The 19,228-nt window shown below is 36.8% G+C and overlaps 1 protein-coding gene across 1 annotated transcript in view; it reads left to right on the forward strand.

Annotated features, from left to right (window-relative positions):
* Window positions 1-19,228, forward strand: part of LOC120504699 (pseudouridine 5'-phosphatase) — a 65,147-nt gene that overhangs the window by 33,868 nt on the left and 12,051 nt on the right. The window contains exon 3 of the mRNA XM_039714449.1: window positions 4,117-4,346. Coding sequence (XP_039570383.1) covers window positions 4,117-4,346 — 230 coding nt within the window. The remainder of the gene's footprint in view (window positions 1-4,116; window positions 4,347-19,228) is intronic.

Consider the following 19,228-nt stretch of genomic DNA (forward strand, 5'->3'; position numbering starts at 1 on the left):
TTCACTTTCAATCAATTTGAGTCAGCTTTCAGGAGTTTCATCTTGTTAATTTTCTCTTCATGATCTATAATATCATTTGATTATAAAATATAATAGCTTAAAAGGAATAATGTAGAAAACAGTTTTGTAATAGCATGTAAATAATTAGATAGGGATTCTCATTAGATCATTTTAGTGTAACATTATTTGGTTTCCTGAACTCTTGGTGCACATGTATGTATTAGTCAACTAGAAGGAAAATGTGACAGTTAGCCCAAGGGTTTTGTTGTTCAGTATAAGTTTTATTTTTAGTTTGTCAGTTGATCCAATGTATTAGCCACCATGTTATCAGCTGAATCTAAGGAGAACAACACCACATCTGGAGTCTAATGGAGGGATAAAAGTTCATTTTTCAAAGAAATAAAATAATGTATATGCTTTTCCGCATGTTTCAGAACAAAAGAGCAAATCTCTTTGTTTTAAATGTGTCTGTGGTCTCAGAAGAAATAGATCCTTTCTGTTTGTTTAATTTGTTTTCTTTTTTCCCTCAAAGTTGATAACTTCATTGACATTTGTGATTAATTGGGTTTTAAAGATGCTGACATTTAAAGTTGATCCTCCTTCTTTACTGCTTCTGCAACAAAACTCTGCTTACAATTCTTTTCACCTAATTTTCTGTGCAATAGTCCCTGATGCTTAACTGTTGTAGTTAGTATATATTAAAGTTCTGTGTTGATCTAAAACTTCTTACTTAAAGAGATAGTGTAAAGATACAGTACTTTCCTCTTTTACTATCTAGAAACAAGAGTATATTTGGAAATAAATCATAGCAATGTGGGATGTTTATTCCTATTTTTTTATAACTACTTGAAGAATTTATGTTGTTCTGCATAAGATATTTATTGCCTGTGGGCATATTTATTGCCTGTGTGCCACGTTTGGAGTGTATTCTTATGCTGGAAAAACAGAGATCCTTATTTCTTTTGATATTTCTCAAATTTTTATTCTTGCTCTATGTTACTAAGCTTTCAGTAGGAGAGGTGGAGGGTAGTTGCAAGAAGTTTAGCAGAGGGGTCCCTATGGGACAGGTGGGCTATGATCCCTTACATGGTGCCACAAGTAACTTAGAAGTTAGGGAGATCAAGGGAATTTTCATTATACTTCTTCATAGCCATTGAGTTTTGAATTGTCATTTCATTGAAAAATCTTTGTAGCTATAGAAGATATCCTGACACAGTATTTGCTGGGGGATGTTTCTTATGGATCTTTAAAGCAGTTCCTCAATTCCACTTCTGTTGATGTTTTCTTAAAAAAAAAGGCATTAGAAAGATACTAAGGAAGATATTATCTTCTTGATGAAGAATTATATGCTGAATTAGTAAAATAATTGTGTCAGTAATTTGATGTAGTGGCAAAGTGTCTAGAACTAAACTGGTGGTAATTGATGCAAACAAAAACAGATTTTCCTGATGTATAGCTTTTACAAATAGGAAAGCAAACCTGAAATTAAAATATTTTTCAGCTGCTACTGTTCTGAGCTTGTCAAGTTATGCTAGTTACTGTTCCAAATGCAGTTTAATTTTTTTTCTGGCAGCTGATTTGCCCTCTGCATTTTTTTTTTTCTGTCTTGCTCTATTTACAGCTATGCAAATAATTTTTTTTTTAAGTGGCATGTTCTGTGAATGATGTAAATATTTTCTCTCTGGAGATATTAGGGGCAACTGCATTTTAGCTCCCTTGCTGTGAGGGAAGCCAAAAAGAAAAATCAAACACACATGCATACACATTTACACACTGAAATCATGACGTGCTCAAGGAATACAAGAGAGAACCCTGGAGAAATAACCTTTCTGCAACAGTGCTTCTCTCTGGCTGGCTACCTCCAATAGAAACACAGAATAAGCATACCTAGTGAGAGATGAACTGAAGCTGTGATGCAGTGGGACTGAAGAAAATTAGCTATTTGAAAAGAGTAGAGTTTAGAGAAAACTAACCATATCATAGCAAGGGTGTAGGAGGTAGGAAAAGTCTTCTGCTTGTGTAATCTTTGGACTACTTTATCTTACAATACTTACATATGCTAGCCTTGCTAAACATTCCAGTTTATTAAATTCCTTAGAATGAATGCATTTTATTTTAGGAAGAGACACTTATACTACTGCTTTACATCAAGGAATCAGTGCTTCCGTAAATTTAATACAGACTTACTTCACATGATTCAGAATGAAGATATAAACTATCTGGAATAAAAAGCTGGCTCATATTTAACATGGTATTTTAGTGAGAGGACATAGTTGCATCATTTGGGGAAAAGTGTACTTGCTTAGTATAACCACTTCATGGAGCATAAGGAGGCTTTTAAATAGCTGATGTATTGACCTTAGAGGAAGAGTAGTGCTTGTTATATCTGTCCATCTCAAAATCTAACATTGGAGAAGTGCATGTATTTAAAGTTCAAAGGCCATCTTCAAATACAAGCATGGAGCTGGAAATGTCAGTTATTAATTTTTTCATTCGATTCTAGAGAATAAACGAGAAATCTGCAGAGTCATACCTACAAGTGAAATCTGCAGATTTCATACCTACAAGTCCCATTTCCAGATAGATAGATTACTTATTGCACCTATTCACTAATCTACACATTTTGTTATCAGTAGTACTTACAGCTTATCAAAGTTGGGCATATGATTATACTTGGGAAAAATGTATGGCAGATAACACAGTTGTTTATAGAATTGAATGGCTGGATCACAAGGGAAATACAAATCAGACATGCTGAGGTGTTAAAGGAGGAGTAGGAATGGTTTAAGGGATTGGAGACCACTAATGATGACAGTGAATCAGGAGGAAGGGAATAAGATTATTTTTGTAAAACCAGGCATGAAAAAATAGGATAAGAATTAATGTAGTTGGAACATGAAAATAGAATTGTGCTTAAGTTGTTTCAAGGAGCCAAAAGTCCACTGGACTCTACTTGAACCTAAACTAACTGAAACTAATATCCTGTGTCCGGTACAGTTGGGATTAATGCCAAAAAGCACAGCTGAAATTATTTTACAGGTATGGAGGATTTTCTTTTGGAAATTGATAAAGACCAGACACCCACAATTGTTCTTCATTAGATAATGTTAATTGTTTTGTCTGGGAAAGATATCCAGCATTTAGAATGCTTCAGGAAAGAAGCATTAAAAACCCTTCAGAGAAAACTCAAAACTTGCACTGAATAACAAAGTATGCGTCCCTCTTACACAGACTGGTTGTGTTTTCACTGTTCACTGCATTAACCTTCCCTAGAAGACTGGATCAGATTGAAATTTCTACCCATTAGGCTTGAGGTGTTCATTACTCTAGGTTCAATAGATAAAGCTCTGGTATTAACAACTGTGACTGACAGCTGCTCTCCTCTGCCCAGTGTTACTTGCTTTAGTAATTGCAAAAGAGAGAAACTGAGCTCTTTTATGGGCTGGTTTGAGCCAGCTTGATACCTGCTTCAGGAATTAAAACTCTGCAATCCAGTGAGAAGAGTATACGTGTTTGATTTTTTTTTTTCCAGGAGCATAACTGTATATGAAAGAAAATGTTCTTTCAAACTCTTAGAGTTTTAACTAATAAACTTACATAATGTGGGGACATTGCTTAATGCATTTTTAGTGGGTCTCATTATGTAGTGATGTTAATCATATTTTTGGCAGATTTTAAGAAAATAATTGTTTGATAACAGAAAAAATATGTATATAACTTAGAGAATGTTCCATGATTTTTGAATGTTGAAGGAACATTTCAGATACAGCAAGAATTTTCTTTTACACTGACTGTTTGGAATAGGTTTATGATATTCAGTAAGACAGCATTGTTGAAGTATTGCTAAATGCTTTGTAATTGTTTATAAACATTAATACATATACCAACTTATATGCATATTTATAAAATCCAAAACCATAGATTTGATCTGGGGAAAAAAAAAAAAAAAACCAGGAAAAAAGAAAGGCTTTTGCTGAACAATATTTTATTGTTCCTCTATAATTTACTGAGCTCACATTATTTAAAATCACGCTTTTGGAATTTGAAATACCAGAATATTACTTTTTTATTTGAAAGAGTTTATCGTAAACTAAAATGTGTATATTTGTCTTGCAGGAGTCAGTAAGCTGATCCATCATTTACACAAACACAAGATACCCATTGGTGTTGCCACCAGCTCGAGTGTATCATCATTTGAGATAAAAACAAGCAGACACAAAGACTTATTTAGTCTTTTTCATCATATTGTGTTGGGAGAGGATCCTGAGTTGAAGCGTGGCAAGCCGCATCCTGATCCATTTTTACTTTGTGCAAAGAGATTTGACCCTCCTGCACCACCAGAGAAGGTAAGAGGGGGAGGGCACAAATTAAATTTAGGAATTTTCTGTTTGAGCAATATTTGGATTTTTTTTTAAATGTAATAAAGACTTAGATTAATATAAATATTATTAAAATCAGCAACTCCCATTTTCAAATATGTTTGTGCTGTCAAAGAAAGGGATTTCCATCCACTACATTTAGAGTTTGTTTTGCAGATTGCTCTGATTTGCTACGTGCTAGCATGCAGTAATAGGAAAGTGTAATGATTTTCTGCTATATATATACATCTGCAAACTTAACTTCACTATTCAGAGTTTGGAAACATTCATGGCTGATTTACCTCTTAAGTGTCGAAACATTAAATATAGTTCTTTGTGATGAGGACATATATTTTTCTAAAGGTATATCTTTCCACTAGCAGTCTAAATCTCTGAGATCATAGTCCTTGTTTCTGATTTAAAATGATCAATTTGAGCAGTCTTTCTCAAATAAAAGATATGTTAATTTTTCCTGTCTTATATATAACTTTACAAACAATTCTGAAGTAGAAATCTGTAGGGGGAAAATTTCACATAAACTGAGAGTTACAACAATGTCTTCATTTTTATTTTAAATGAAATTTCCTTTAAATTGCCAAGTGGAACGTAAGTTCTGAACTTTTGGAGTTATTTTCATTACTGCAGAAAAATGTGTTGCATGCTAATTTTAAGGAAGAATTTTATGTAGATTAGACTGTGATTACTGTTCTCTCAGTAGAATTATTGGGAAAAAAAGGCTACACAAGTACCTATGGAATGATTAGCTAAGATTCCTCACCTTTCATACTTCAAGATCTCACCCAGAGTCTAAACGGTATTTTCATTGCCTGGGAATACAAAGTGAATTAAGTTTGGTGCAGTGTGGTTTACTTTTGAACAGAGTTTGCCAGACTTGTATGGAAACTATCTGGAGCTTTTGTTTGGATTCTGGTCAGGGAATACTTTAACAAACAGAATGTTAATAAATCCAGGGATCCTAATGAGATGCACTTTCAAGTGCTGAGAGATCTGGAAGATGTCATTGAAAGAACATTTTCCATAATCTTTGATCTATCATGGCCACTGGGAGAAGTGCTCGAAGGCTCTAGACAGCAAATATCACTCCTGTGCTGAAGCCAGGCAATAAGGATGACCCATGAAGCTGCAGGCTTCTCAGCCTCATCCTGATCCCTGGAAAAAGATGATGGAACAACTTATCCTGAAAATAATTTCCAGGCACAGTAAGGATAAGCAAACCATCAGGAGTAGTCAGTATGGCTACACCAAGGGAAAAGTCATGCTTGACAAACCGGGTTAACTTCTTTGATGAAGAGACTGTCCTGGAGAACGTGGTGAGAGCAGTGGCTGTTGTCTACCTGAACTGCAGTGGTGCCTGTGACATTCTCACCCATATGATGTGGATGAGCAGACAGTGAAATGGTTTGAAAACTGGCTGAGTGACCAGGCTCAGAGGATTGTGATCAGTGGCACAGTTGGATGCCAGTGATTAGTGGTTGCTCTGAGGGTACAGCCCTGTTTAACATCTGCTTTAGTGGTGTGCATGGATTAAGAGAATGCTCAATAGGATTTGATTAATGGATATGAATACATAAAGAAAGACTGTAATGAAGAAGGAGACAGACTTTTTTCAGTGATGCCCAGTGATGGAACCAGAGGCAATGGACACAGACATACACAGGACACTGAGCACAAGGAAACACTTTTTTGTACTGTGAGGATGGCCAAGCACTTGCAAAGGTTGTCCAGGAGGTTGTGGAGATACACAAAGTATGTCTGGACACAGTCCTGTGCAATGGGGAAGGCTGGACCAGATGAGCTCCAATCTCACTCATCCTGTGATTCAGTGATTAACTTCACAGATTTGATCTGGGGGAAAAAAAAAAAAGGAAAAAAGATAGGCTTTTCGTGAACAATATTTTTCTGTTCCTCTATAACTTACAGAGCTCACATTATTTAAAATAATGCTTTTGGAATTTGAAATACCAGAATATTAATTTTTTATTTGAAAGAGTTTATAGTAACCAGGCCATTTTTTGTGTACTTTCATAATTTATACATATATTTATATATTGACTATAACTTTTCAGTGCTATCTTGAAGAACTTTTGTTTCATAATAACAAAAATGGTATGCAAATAAATTTATTTTAAATATGGCTCTGAATCAGAGGGTTTCTGACATTTGCATGCCAACATTTATTCATATTTCCAATATATTTCTGTCATCAAGACCACACAGATTGATTAACTTCCTGCTTAAGGGCAATGAAGGCTAAGGCATTGCTTTCCAGTATTTTGGTTGATTTGCTTATAGCTTTTCTAAAATGAAGGACCTTAGTAGTAGTTTAAAAGCAAATAAATCCATTTATATTCACTTTTTAAACAGAGGGATAGATTGTAGTGATACAAATAGTCATAACTCTCTTATGAAGAATCAATCTGTTCTATTTAAAAAGTTCCAAGTGATGTAAATCATTGCCTTAATTTAAAACACTATTTCTTTGCAGTTTCTTCCATTTCTAATTAATTAATTGATCCCATAGTTACAAATAATCTCTGTACCAAATCTAGAGAGAGCTCATTAAAATTTTTTCAGACTGATTAAATGGCATTAGGATTTATGAATCTCAGTGGGCATTTTGTCATAGACTTGAGAAGTTCAAAGAGAAATTTCCTGTGACTTTTTTGCTCTGGAAGATATAATGAAAGAACAGTAGGTTCAGAACATTATGACATTAAAATATTTTGTAATTTTATTCTATATTGTACAACTAAAACAGGATAAAGAAGGCTAATTTAGCACTTAATGTGACCATCGGTATTGTGGGCTTTTGTAAAAAGGAATGCTAAAACTGTTTTTTTTATTATCCACTTCATTTTTAAACTTTTTCTGCTTTTTTTTCCCCACTCAACTTCTCCATTTTTACTGTATGCATGTAGTGTATGTATTTTACTCACTATGGTTTTCAGATAAGTGGTATTTAATTAGTGATGTTGCTGTTATTCCTTGTGTATACCTGGAGGCTGAATGTATTAGGAGTACTTTATTTAAAGTACAGAAATTACAGACATGAACAACAATTCTAAGTGGTGCACTGAGCTGTAAATGGGAATCCCTGCTGTTCAAATCAATGTTTTAGTCACTATAAATCTGTCCTTTCTCAGTTTTATTGGCTTATACTCTTTCCTGAGTTTACGATTCACAATTTTTTTATTTTAGAAATAAAGGCATTAAGTGTAAAACCACTGAGATTTTTCAGCTTAGTTCAAATATACATCAATGTCTTTTTCTTCAAGCTTGACTCTAGTTTTTCTTGCATAGGCCTAGATTACCAATTTTTTCTCATCTTAAACAACCTTCTAAATAGCTGTTCATGGTATGAACCACTCTGATTTACTCAAGCCCTGCTGTCTTATTTCCTTGGACTCACAGTTCTTGCCAGCTGTTTTAGCATATTGTTAGATACTTGTTTTTTCCAGTGGATATAATCTGTGATGGTAATGGTCAGAGTATACAGTTTAAAGTGCTAGGCTGGATTCAGGAAGAGAGGTGACAAACGTTTGTAGATGATCACTGTTGTTCTCAGACAGTGTGGTTTGACAGAGGCAGATACAGCACAGACCAGTGGCTGCTTTTTATGAAGAGAGATCAGAGTTGCTCTACAGCTTTTTCTGTCTGAAGGTGCATTTTGAGGTAGAAAGCAGAATTTAGTCTTTCTTTTCAAAAGCTATTGGACTTTCTTTTCTCTACTGATGTATTACAGTTCATTAAGGCATTTGATGGGTTAGGGTCAATAAAGAACTTTGTGCCTTGTCTGATTTGCTGATGCCAGCTCCAGTGTAGCCATATGGTTAGTAGACTGAATGAAGGTCTCAGATGTTTGAGTGTTTCTGGGGTGTGTTTTCTTGTTGTCCCTCGTCTGAGTGCTGTACTCTGTCAGTGTTCCTGTTAGCCTTGCATACTGTGCTACACAGTGACCAGCTTCCAAACACAGCAGAGAGGATTCTCCCATGGCAGAAGTGTGTCCTGGTGGGGATGGTACACCCTGGGAGGTAGGACAGCTGAGCAACTGATTCAGTGCCATGAGAGGTTGAAACCACTGCTCCTGAGTAACACACCTTGCTTAAGTGTTTTGCAGCAAAAGCAGAGTTGACTCCCTAAGATAGATTATAGATTAAATATAGATTACATAGGTTTCACTCTTATTGTACATGAAGTGATTAAAAGGCGAATGAACGATGCCCCAGCATTTGTGTGTGCGCAGATTAGTTGAGTTCTGTCATGTAAAACATGCCCTGAAATGTTTAAAGTGGATAGCGGTTGGAATCTGAAAGGGTGTCTCTATGGGCTTGGGAAAAGAATGTTTCAACTTGTCTGTCTTCTAATCAAGGTGAGGTGCCAAGTCCAAGGAACCTCCCTTTTTTTGATTTTGAAGCTTTTTGGAGAAATGGTGTTTTTTACTTTATGTAGGCATCCAAAATTGCCCAGTCTTAACAGCTTGTGTCTTTTTATCAGGAACTAAAAATATCTAGCTGTTAGTCTTTTGTAAAGCCTAATTGGAAAAGTAGTTCCAGTACATTTCTACATTGCCAAGAAAAATTCTCCACAGAGAACATAACAGCAATCTGGAACTGTTGCTTTATTTTCAAAGCAGATCAGAAGGGAGTTTTATCCATATCTTGTCCACTGTGTAGACCACTTCCTGAAAAAATGGAGGAAAACATATTTTTGCGTACTTTTGAACCTGAGAAATTCAGTCTCCCAACCTTTTTTGCTTCCTTGGGAATTGTCCTAGTTTCCACATGATACATCAGCTCTTTGCTCAGAAAGGTTCTTGGTTAGAAGTTTTTCCTCAGTTCCTGAAACCTTTACTTTTCTTGTTCTGCAATGTGACTGAAGGCATTTCTAGATGGCAAGTTGTTTTTTGATTATTTAGTATATGTTGCTGGACTAGTTCTTGAATTCCTGCTATTATGGGGCACTGGAAAACAATAAACAGTATAACTTACTTATGGGTTCCTCTCCCTGCTGGAGAAGCTATTGATATCAGATAAACACTGGAGAAATATAGAGGAATAAATTATTAATGAATCATACTTTTAAATTATGTACTGAGCAATTTAAAGTAACTAGGTATCAAAAAATATAGTTTTATATATATTTGTAGAAGCTTTACAGCTTGGGATGCAAAGATACAGCACTGCAGTGGAATGTACTTTTATTGTGATACACTGTTGTACAGCCTGTTGGCTGAATCCTGCACCTTCCTCAGCTGCTACCTAGTCTAAGAATGTAGCCCTGACTTGTGTCTCCCAGGCTGGATGATGAAGCCTGTTGTTAGGAAGCTTGCCTTCCAGCTGTAGAGAAAAGAACATGAGGTATTCCATCGTGTTTCACAGTCTAGGACTTCTGAAAATCTGCTTGTCACAACCCATGGGTGGAGGGTTGGACGTTGGTTATAGGTTCTTGTCCGGTGGAACAAAGGCACTGGACCACATGTCAAGGAACTCTTATGTTTTATTATATAGTCATCTTAACTGTGGCAACCAGCCCAATGTTTACACTCAAAAGATACTGGCTAAAATGCCTTTAAATTCTTACAATGCATTTCCACAAAAAGTATCAGCTAACAAGGCCTTAGTTTTGTACAGTAGACTCCACAACTCCCACAAAAACACTTCAGAAAGTGCTGGCTCACAAACAAGCCACCACACCAGTACACAAAGGTAATGAGTTGGGGTGGGGGAATTGAGCACAAGTCTTAGAGGGGAGCAGAAAGTTGGCTCAGTACAGCACTGCCCCACCTCCATGGGACCCTTTCCTCTGATCTGGACCCTTTCCTCTGATCTCCTTTCTTGTAGCAATACTCTGAATATTTGAGACAAAACAGGCTGATACTCTACAGTACTATACAAGGCATGTTTTCCCTAAATTCATAATAAGCCACTGTTTTGTACTTAAAAGATAATTAAAGGAAGGAGATTGTTTGTTTGTTTTCAGGTTTTTTTTCAGTCATCATGCTCTCAGTTCCTATGGTTGATCTACTTCCTCCCTTTTCATCTGAAGCATGTGTTCTTGTGTGTTCACACATGCATTCACCCACTCTCCCAACCTACCCCTCCCCCTGCTGGCAGTCTTTGCTATATATTTGTGGAAGAAAAATGAAATGTTGTATGGCTTGCAAGTAATTTAACTTTTAAGTGTTCCAGACATTGCCCTTGTTACTGCAGTGGATATTTATTTATGGATGTATTTGTCTTACGGAGATGAAAAAACTCATTGAAATTCCATACAAAAAGTAACCTGGTCAAGGTTTGCTTTCACTGAAGGTATCTTAATGATTGGAAGGGGTAAGAAGGATTATAATTAGTTCTTAGTCTTTGGGGTACTCTACTTGGGAGGGTGGAGAGGTAGGAATACTTTTTTTTTCCTTGCATTTGTCTTGATAATGTATCAAGTAGCTGCTAAGAGACTTGATGAAATGTGATGCAGAATAATAAATTATGCTCTGCAGCCTTCTTTGCTTCTACGTGAGGTGAGTGTGTAAGCACAAAAAGACTGGTGCACCTCCAAATTCAAAAAGCATTATATTCAGAGTAGCAGGTCACTGGAGATGTGTTGCTAATTGTTTTAGGCAACTCATTATGGGTATTATCACATATTAATTATGCATGGTAGGTAGGAAAAAAGAGGGGGAAAATCCTTGGTTTATGATAACTTGCTCACTGATTTATCTTTTCTTTGTTTCAAGACCTTGAGCAATTTCTTAGAGATGCCAAACAGCAGTCATTGAATAATTAGATTTTAATTAACAAGAATTTTCACAAAAAATGTTTTTAATGTCTTTTGAGTTATAGCAAGCAAGAATAAATCCTCTTTCAATAAGATCTAAAGATCTAATGCACTGATGCTTTCTATATCTGGAGTTACCTTTGTAATCACCCACAGCTAGTTGTAACAGTGGTTTTCAACTACTTCAGGACAAAGAATGAAGACTGAAAGAAGAAATTGCATTGTTGGCATTATTTTTTGGTTGCTTCTTTGTAAATTAATGTCATGGGGAAACCTCTGTAAACCTATGAAAGACTACAGTAGCTATGAGTTGTTTTAATACACTAAGGCTAGGGAATGATGAGGTTTTGTTTGTTTTTTTTTTCCTTGCTCTCAGTTTGTTTAAATTACTTGTTCTTTTTGGAGATGTGGTTGTAGGCAATTTTCAGAGAGCTGGTATTACATGGTAGGGTTCTTATTCTGTTGTGTGATAAAGAATTTGTAATAGTCTGTCTTTTTGGCATGATTGCATAAAACCTACATAAGGAACCATCAATTAACACTGGTAAATTATTTATAGTCTAAAGAGGGCAAAGATTTTTCCTCAGACTGATTGCTGCATCACAAAATAAGTGCACTTAGAAGGTGATTACAAAGTGTACTCCATAAAGCAGTACTGGAGATTTTTTTTTTCATTATTGTTGTGATAGATGTTATAAAGATAAAAGACTTTGTAGTATACAAAAGAACTGAAGATATGAAGACTTGTCTGCTAAAAAAGGATGCTTAGCATTTCCATTTCAGCACCTTTTTTCTTAGAATAATAGCATAATTCAAAGCCAAGATGAAAATGGTTCAAGTTAAACTTCAGTTAGACTGGAGTGATTCTGATTTAAAGTAGAATACAGTTCCAAGCAATGGTAGAAATGCTGTTCTTCTATTCCATTAAAAAAAAAAAGCTTTTAATTTTTGCCTAAATGATACTAAATACAGGAATTGCTGTTCAGGCTCAGATTCGGTGTCAGCCTTATTTGGTACCATCTCTGGTGACAGCTAATTATCACAGCTTAATACTCCCCTTTTAGCTAGAGGGGGTTAATTTATCCACTTAAATTCTATTGCTCCCATATCAAGTTGCTTTTAACAAAAACAGACAAAAAATAGGCTACAGTAACCCTCCCACAGGATCTGTGGTTTTTCTTTATACTGATGTGTGCCTGGGACAATGAATTCTGTATATGTTGCATATGTTCCAGTGTCGGCTTTTATATGTTATGAGTGAGACAGATAAGAAGTAATTGATCTGCCAGTCAGTATTGTAAATGCTGCTTGTCACATCCCTTTTTATTTTTGCCCCATAAATTAAGCTTTTTAGAGTCTATTTAAAACCTGACCATCTGAAAGGGTTGTGTTTGGGATTTTTTCTGGGGGTGGGGGCAGTGATATGATTGTTTGTTTATAAGCATTCTGATTGCATTTCTTCAGACTTTTCCTAACGAAACCATTTTAACATAGAATAATGTCTATGGGATATCGTACATAGAACATTCCAGATAAGACCATTTTATATAAGTCTGTGAATGTCTATGGGATATCGTACATAGAACATTCCAGATAAGACCATTTTATATAAGTCTGTGAATATAAACAATATCACCCAAGCTCTAAATTTTCACTGAGCTGGTCTCCCAAGTCCTGAGTTTTCACTGAGCTGTTTACAGTGATGTCCAGTATTTAAACCAAATATTAGAAAATGTATGTCATTTATTTTCTTCCAGCTAAAGCGTACTGCCACATTTGTTTACCATTTAATTTAATTTGACACTTGACTGCTCAGTAGACTACTTTGGAGTGACAAAGTTCTTACAGATGTTATCCCAGATGACCTACAAAACTTTGTGTTGTCAGCAGATTTTACTAAATATAGAGATAAGGATTACTAGTCAATACTTCCCTGTATAGCAGCAGAATTATTTTAAAATTCAACTGCAACTATTTTCTAAATATAGTGGCATGGTAATGGAAATGGCTGTTGATGTTAGTAGCTCCTTCATAGGTTAGTTGCTTCAAAGCCTCAATGTTTTGCTGTCTAGCCAATAGTAGTTGATGGGATTTCATCCATTGGTGAAAATATCTTCTGTTACAGAACATGTTTTCCTCCATTAGGAAATCGTCTTCTTTCTCCTGAACAGACACCTTGTCACAGTGACCTACTCAGTTTGTCTCCAGAACATATTATTGCATCCTGTAGCTCAGTCTGGAGACATTAGAGATTGCCTATTGTCCTGAACTTCAGAACTATTGAAGACTCAAAATATTACTGATTCAAAAAAGTGCCATGGGCACTTTTAGCATAATACTATGTAACCTATCTTACTCTTTTCATTTTCATTAATGCAGTTATCCCAAGCAAACTCAACCAGAACCTTTCATTTTAGAAAGAGTGATCGCGTATATCTGAGGTAGAAGACATTTGGAGGCTTTAGATTAGCTACAATAGCTACAATTTAAAGACTGATATCAGTTGTGATTTTTTAAATTATCAGGCCAAACAATTTCATAGAGAGGACTTTTTTTTTTAAATTTCAGCAAAAAATGTTTGCAGTCTTTTTAGGATGTTCCTCAGAAGATTTTTTTTTTTTCAGTTGTAGTAATAATTAGTACTATGGTCATATGATAATTCTGTGAAGAGTTATGTTGTGTAGAGTAGGTGTTTGAAGTTTGGAAAGGTGGAATTCCTGTAGTCAGGTGTTCTAAAAGTCAGGAATAATGCTATGACTCTACCATACTATGACTAATACTGCATGTGGGAATGCTTCCCTTGTTTCCTGATGTTTGTATGCTGCTCAGTGTGGTCATCATATTTACATTTAAGTAAATGTAAATACATTAAACATTAAGTTTACATTAAGTAAACATTAAGTAATGTAAAACATTAAACCATGAGGGGATAAAAAACATCATATTCATGTATGCTGGATCACAGGCATGGAGCCTGCTCTGGACAATTGTTGGAGCACTATGAAATAAATGTAAACATCTATGACTATAAGAAGTACAGATGTAGCTTGTAGTAACTAACCACTATAAGCACACACTGATTGCAATTTATTTAATGAGCACTCTGGCTTTTTATGTGAACAAGACTGCAATTTCTTATTTTAGATGGCAAGCAAGTATTGTCCCTCAATTCTCCTCAGAGTTAGAGTTAACAGAGGTCATTCCTAATAGAAATAAGAAGTAAATCAGACCAATCTGCTTTCAGCTGTGTTCTCTGCTGCCTTGGTCCAACAAGGAGCAAAAGTGATTTAAGCACGACAAATTTTAGTTAATAGCCAGCAATAAGAAAGGGAGGAAGAAGAGGATGTACCAATGATTCCAGAAAGACTGTATTTTTAAATATACTGCTGGAGAAGGATGAAGAATGTAGGCATGAAGATTGTACAAGGCACAGAGGTCAGCATGATATAAGACACACAGCTGGAAGTGGGAGAAAGAGATAAAGAATGCAATTAAGTGAAAGAATAGAAGATGTCTAGGGAGTAGAAGGAAATAAAAGCAAGACATAAGTAATTGTGGGTAAGATAATATAGGGCCTTGAAGGTGAAAATGAAAACTTTAATTTGTAACTACACTAAGTAATCTATATACCTGCATTATAAATAATAAAGAGTTAATAGTGTGCAGTAGCCCATTTGTCCTTATGTCTTTCTCAAGCATTTTTTAGGGAGTGTAGATGAAGTGTGAGGAAATAGTCTATAAGTTAATGATGTATATACTGAAATAGTAAAAGCATTTACTTTTTTGAAACTAAGCATTCTGTCTCATGAGGATTGGTAGATGATGTGACAGACCTAACATTACAGCAAAAACTCTTCAAATATTTAGGATGCTACATATCTAAATTTAAAACCTCATAAAGATAGTGGAAAGAAGAATCAGCTGCAAATGTGCACTTTGGCATGTCTCTCAAAATAAAGAAGTTTTCTTTAGGATCACTGATGACAGAGTTTCATCTTCTATCCTAGTATTGCATAAACTAGTAATTTTAAAGTTTTTGGACAATCTATTACTGTCCCTTTCTCCTGTCAATTGATTTTTTTTTCCCTTATCATCCTACCAATCTTAATTGAAGAGCAAGTATGTTTGAAGGATGATTGTTGACTTTGAGTAGGCTGGTGGAAGACTATTTTAGTGATATCTTCATATTTACAGCTCTTTTTTACAGCTGATATTAGTAAGTGATAGCCTTAATTTCCCTTAAGATGATTAATATTTAGTGCAATAACATTCTTGTTTCTTTGATTTTGTTTAAACAATAAAGTGTTAATGAATGGTAAATAAAATGTTCCATAAGTAGAATACTTAGAAAAGGCCTTCAGCGTAGTTTTTCTCAGAAATTTTGAAATGTGTATATTATGTGCTAGAACAATTCAGTCTCACCAACTTTCACACCATTTTAAAAAATCTGCCAATTGAGTCCTTAGCTTCTCTGTCTGAGTTGAGTATGTGATCTGGCTTTGTGTAAAGTGATTACTAGTAAGAGCTTCAGGCTCAATGTCAGTCCAAGGATGAAGAAATCCATCACAGAATGCTGTATTTTAATAAAAGGATTTCAGTTACTCGGCAGTATAAAGACATAATAATGCGTGTGACATGCTGTGGTGTATTGCTTTAGGATCAAACTGAACATTGGAATAATAGCAGCATTGAGAAGAAAGGAAAAATAGGATGTCTGATTTGAAAATCATTTTTTCTTCTATTGATTTCTATATTTAGCATAGTGTATGGCATGTCAGGCCCTGGTTATAAAGACCTGTAAAAGAAACTACTTGGATTCCTGGTCTTCTGTGTTAGGAATCAAGCAGTATGTGATGCATAAACTTGCACAGAGTTGGATGAATCCCAAGAAGGATCTGCTACCAGAGGCAGATCTTGGGGTTGGTGTTAAAAGCTTGTTTACAGACCCACAAAAGAGCTGAGAGAGGTGACAGCAGGGGGGGGGATCCCAAGTCACACCTTCCCAACAGTTCCTACATCTGTCACAGAAGTCATCATCTATCAGGTGCCCATCTCCATATGGTCAGGGCAGCACAGAGTCCCAAAGGTAGACAGAAGCTCAGATTAAGATCTCAAAGGAAGGGACAGCCTGTTCAGGCCCTCCCAGGGCTGTCCCAGAAGGGCTATCAAGGTAAATCAATGCTGGACCAGTCCTTTTGGACTGAGGAGAGCCTAGGGTGTGGCACTCAGTATGGGATGCAGGGAAAGAGAATTTGGGGTTTGATCAGGATTTATTGGAGGGAAATAGAGAGATAAGAGAATAAAAGCATTGGATGTGTAAATAGGTGACACATTTGTCTGGCCATGCACCTTACCAGTGTAGTGTGCCCTGTGTTAGCTAACTCCACTTCTAACTCTTCCTGGCCGAAGGGCATCTGGTCTGTGGCCTCTGTGTGTATGGCCAGCAAGCAGATTCAGGCAGAGGCCCATGTGTTCATGGTACCAGCAGCTGGACTGGGCACGAATCTGGGTGCTGGCAATGGCAGAATGAGGTGCCAACCCACAGCCTGGGATTGCAGGTTAGAGGGGCCCAACCCAGGCATCTGCAGAGCCAGTGGCCGGGCTAAAGTGCAAGCCTGTGAGCTCTAGAGAAGAGGCAGCTGAATGACTCTGTGGGGTCCTTGGGAGTGCTGAGTATAACTTATAACTGCATTGATCTATGTGTCTAGCCTTATGTGTGTGTATATCTATATCTATATATATATATATATTTAGTTATTTATTTATATGTTTGTTTTCTGGTGCCTGCTGGGAGATATATGCTCAGCGTTGCTACTGTTTGGGCTGGGGCATGGAGCTGTGGCTGCCTCCCTGTTGTCAGGCTATTAGAGGAGGCTCTATCCCCAAACAGCAGTAACCCATTCCCTAGCATCACATGTTTCTCTCTATAAAGGGAGATTGGATAACCTGGACATGTTCCAGGTAGATAGCATGCTCCTTCTGTTTCAGTCTCCTAATGAACTGCCTCCTTTCTAAACATCTCTCATAGCCATTTGAGCTGAGCTGCGTAGCAGAAAATATGCAAAGTAAACATGGAGCTGTGCCCCTATTCTGTTTGCCCTTCCCCTCTCCATACTACCCAAAGGTGAGGGATGTTTTCTCAGTTGAGGTAGTCACCATAAAAGTCTTTAAGTTTGTAAATACTTCTTTCTTTTCCACTTAGAATTTCTCTTACTACTGTGCCTTCCTTCTTGCTTCGAGAGGAAGAAAAGAAATAGATTGTTTAAGCAGAATCTGGATTTTCTGTTTACAGAGCAATAAATGTTCTGAAATGAACTGCAGTTGTATATGTTGTGAAATTGCTTTTGTTTGACGGGTTAATAAATCTTAGTCAAACATCTGAATGACTAGAGATATTAAAACCTTGTGTTGCCTGACAAAACCAAACAAGCCAACCATCTTTTTGCATTTCTTTATAAATACAGCAAAGGGATCAGTATTGTTTAGATTGACCACGGCTCTCATTTTATTTGCAAAAGCCTTTGTCTATGGGTCTTCCACAGTTTGTGTGGCTTTTTTGGGTGGGTTTTTTTCCCTTTGGTTGGTTGGTTAGTTGGTTTGGAAAACATAAACCAAAATCAACTTAATTGGCAAGTGTTTAAAATGCTGTACTTCTTCAAAAAGTACCTATGTTCATAGTGTAGACAGCTTCCATTAATTTTTGCACCTATGAATAAGCCTGGAAATTGTAGAGAATTTAAATCAGTGTTTTCAAACCAATACCTACACTGATCTTGCAGGGTTACTGTTATGTCACTTTCATGCATAGACATATGAGACAAGTCTACCCTATATTCATCCTGCAATGAGGATCCTTCCAGCAGCTGGATTTAGGTGCTCAGTTGTCCCTGGATCCCAGTCTTGGGCTTCCATCATTCCTCAGTGTCTCTCCTGAACACACAGACAGTCCCAAGACTCTTGAACAGTCCCAAGGACTTACCCTGTCCCTCCAGGAGCCAGGACTGTCTGTGCTCTTGCCCATAGGGTTATGCCTGGCTTTCAGGATACTTCATCTACTTGCCAGCTGCTCCAGCATGTTCTTGGCTAGCCCTCACTTGCCCACTGTCATCACTGCACTGCTGCACTGTGGGCACGTGGGACTCCTGGTCCCATGGCAGGACTGACACTTCATGCACATTTGTGTGCACAACAGTAAGCCTTGCCCACAGAAACTGTTAGAAATGGAGTTTAATTGAAGGAGACAGGACAGACGACACAGACTGATGCAAACAGCCCCTAGTGACACCCCACCAACCCCTTCTGTCTCACATTCCCGCAGAGTGCCCTGACTCATGGAGCTTCTCCTGTTGACATGTCTGTGTGGTTCTGGCCTTATGGCACAAGGCTCACAGGGCTGCTGGGGCTCATCCTGCCCCATCAGGCAGCACAGGAATGAACTTCTGGTAGGCTGCTGGCATTGTGGCTGCTGGGCTGTGTCTGCGAGCAGCTGACCCAGGGTGTTTCAGGCTACCCCCATCTGCCCTTGTTGTTTCTGCTATTCTTCTTCCCCTATACAGTTCTATCACATAAACTACTGTGTGTGCATATATGTATATATTTCTGCATATGAAAATGTTCAGATCTCTCTCTTTAGAAACGTGTCCATTTTAGCTGCTTATGTTCCATACAAGCTCTTTGAAGTAGTATTAATATTATGTTTCGTAACCACAGAGTATTTGGAAGGAGAGGTTCTTATTAATTAAGATCAGCCTACCTGAACTGTGTTCCTTTTCTTCAAGGAAGGTAGTCAGGAAGGCAACCAAAGCAGAGAGAAAACTTTTTTAGTTTATAGGGAATGTAGTAAAACTTGAAAAGAATCTTGGCTGGAAGCCTGCAGCACTACCACTGCAAAGCACAAGAACATCTGATTTAGAAAAACATTTTGAGAGTCATGAGCAACATCTTCACTCCTCATCAAGGCGTAAGATAATGGGTTATCTATGTGAACTAGCTCAAAAGAATAATTATCACTTGATTTTGTAAGATTTTCTTCTTGTTACTTTTTGTAACAAAGTTAAAATGTGACCTAGTTGAGCATA

Source organism: Passer montanus, unplaced genomic scaffold, assembly GCF_014805655.1.
Source record: "Passer montanus isolate IOZ18808 unplaced genomic scaffold, ASM1480565v1 scaffold3, whole genome shotgun sequence".
Lineage (NCBI taxonomy): Eukaryota > Metazoa > Chordata > Aves > Passeriformes > Passeridae > Passer > Passer montanus.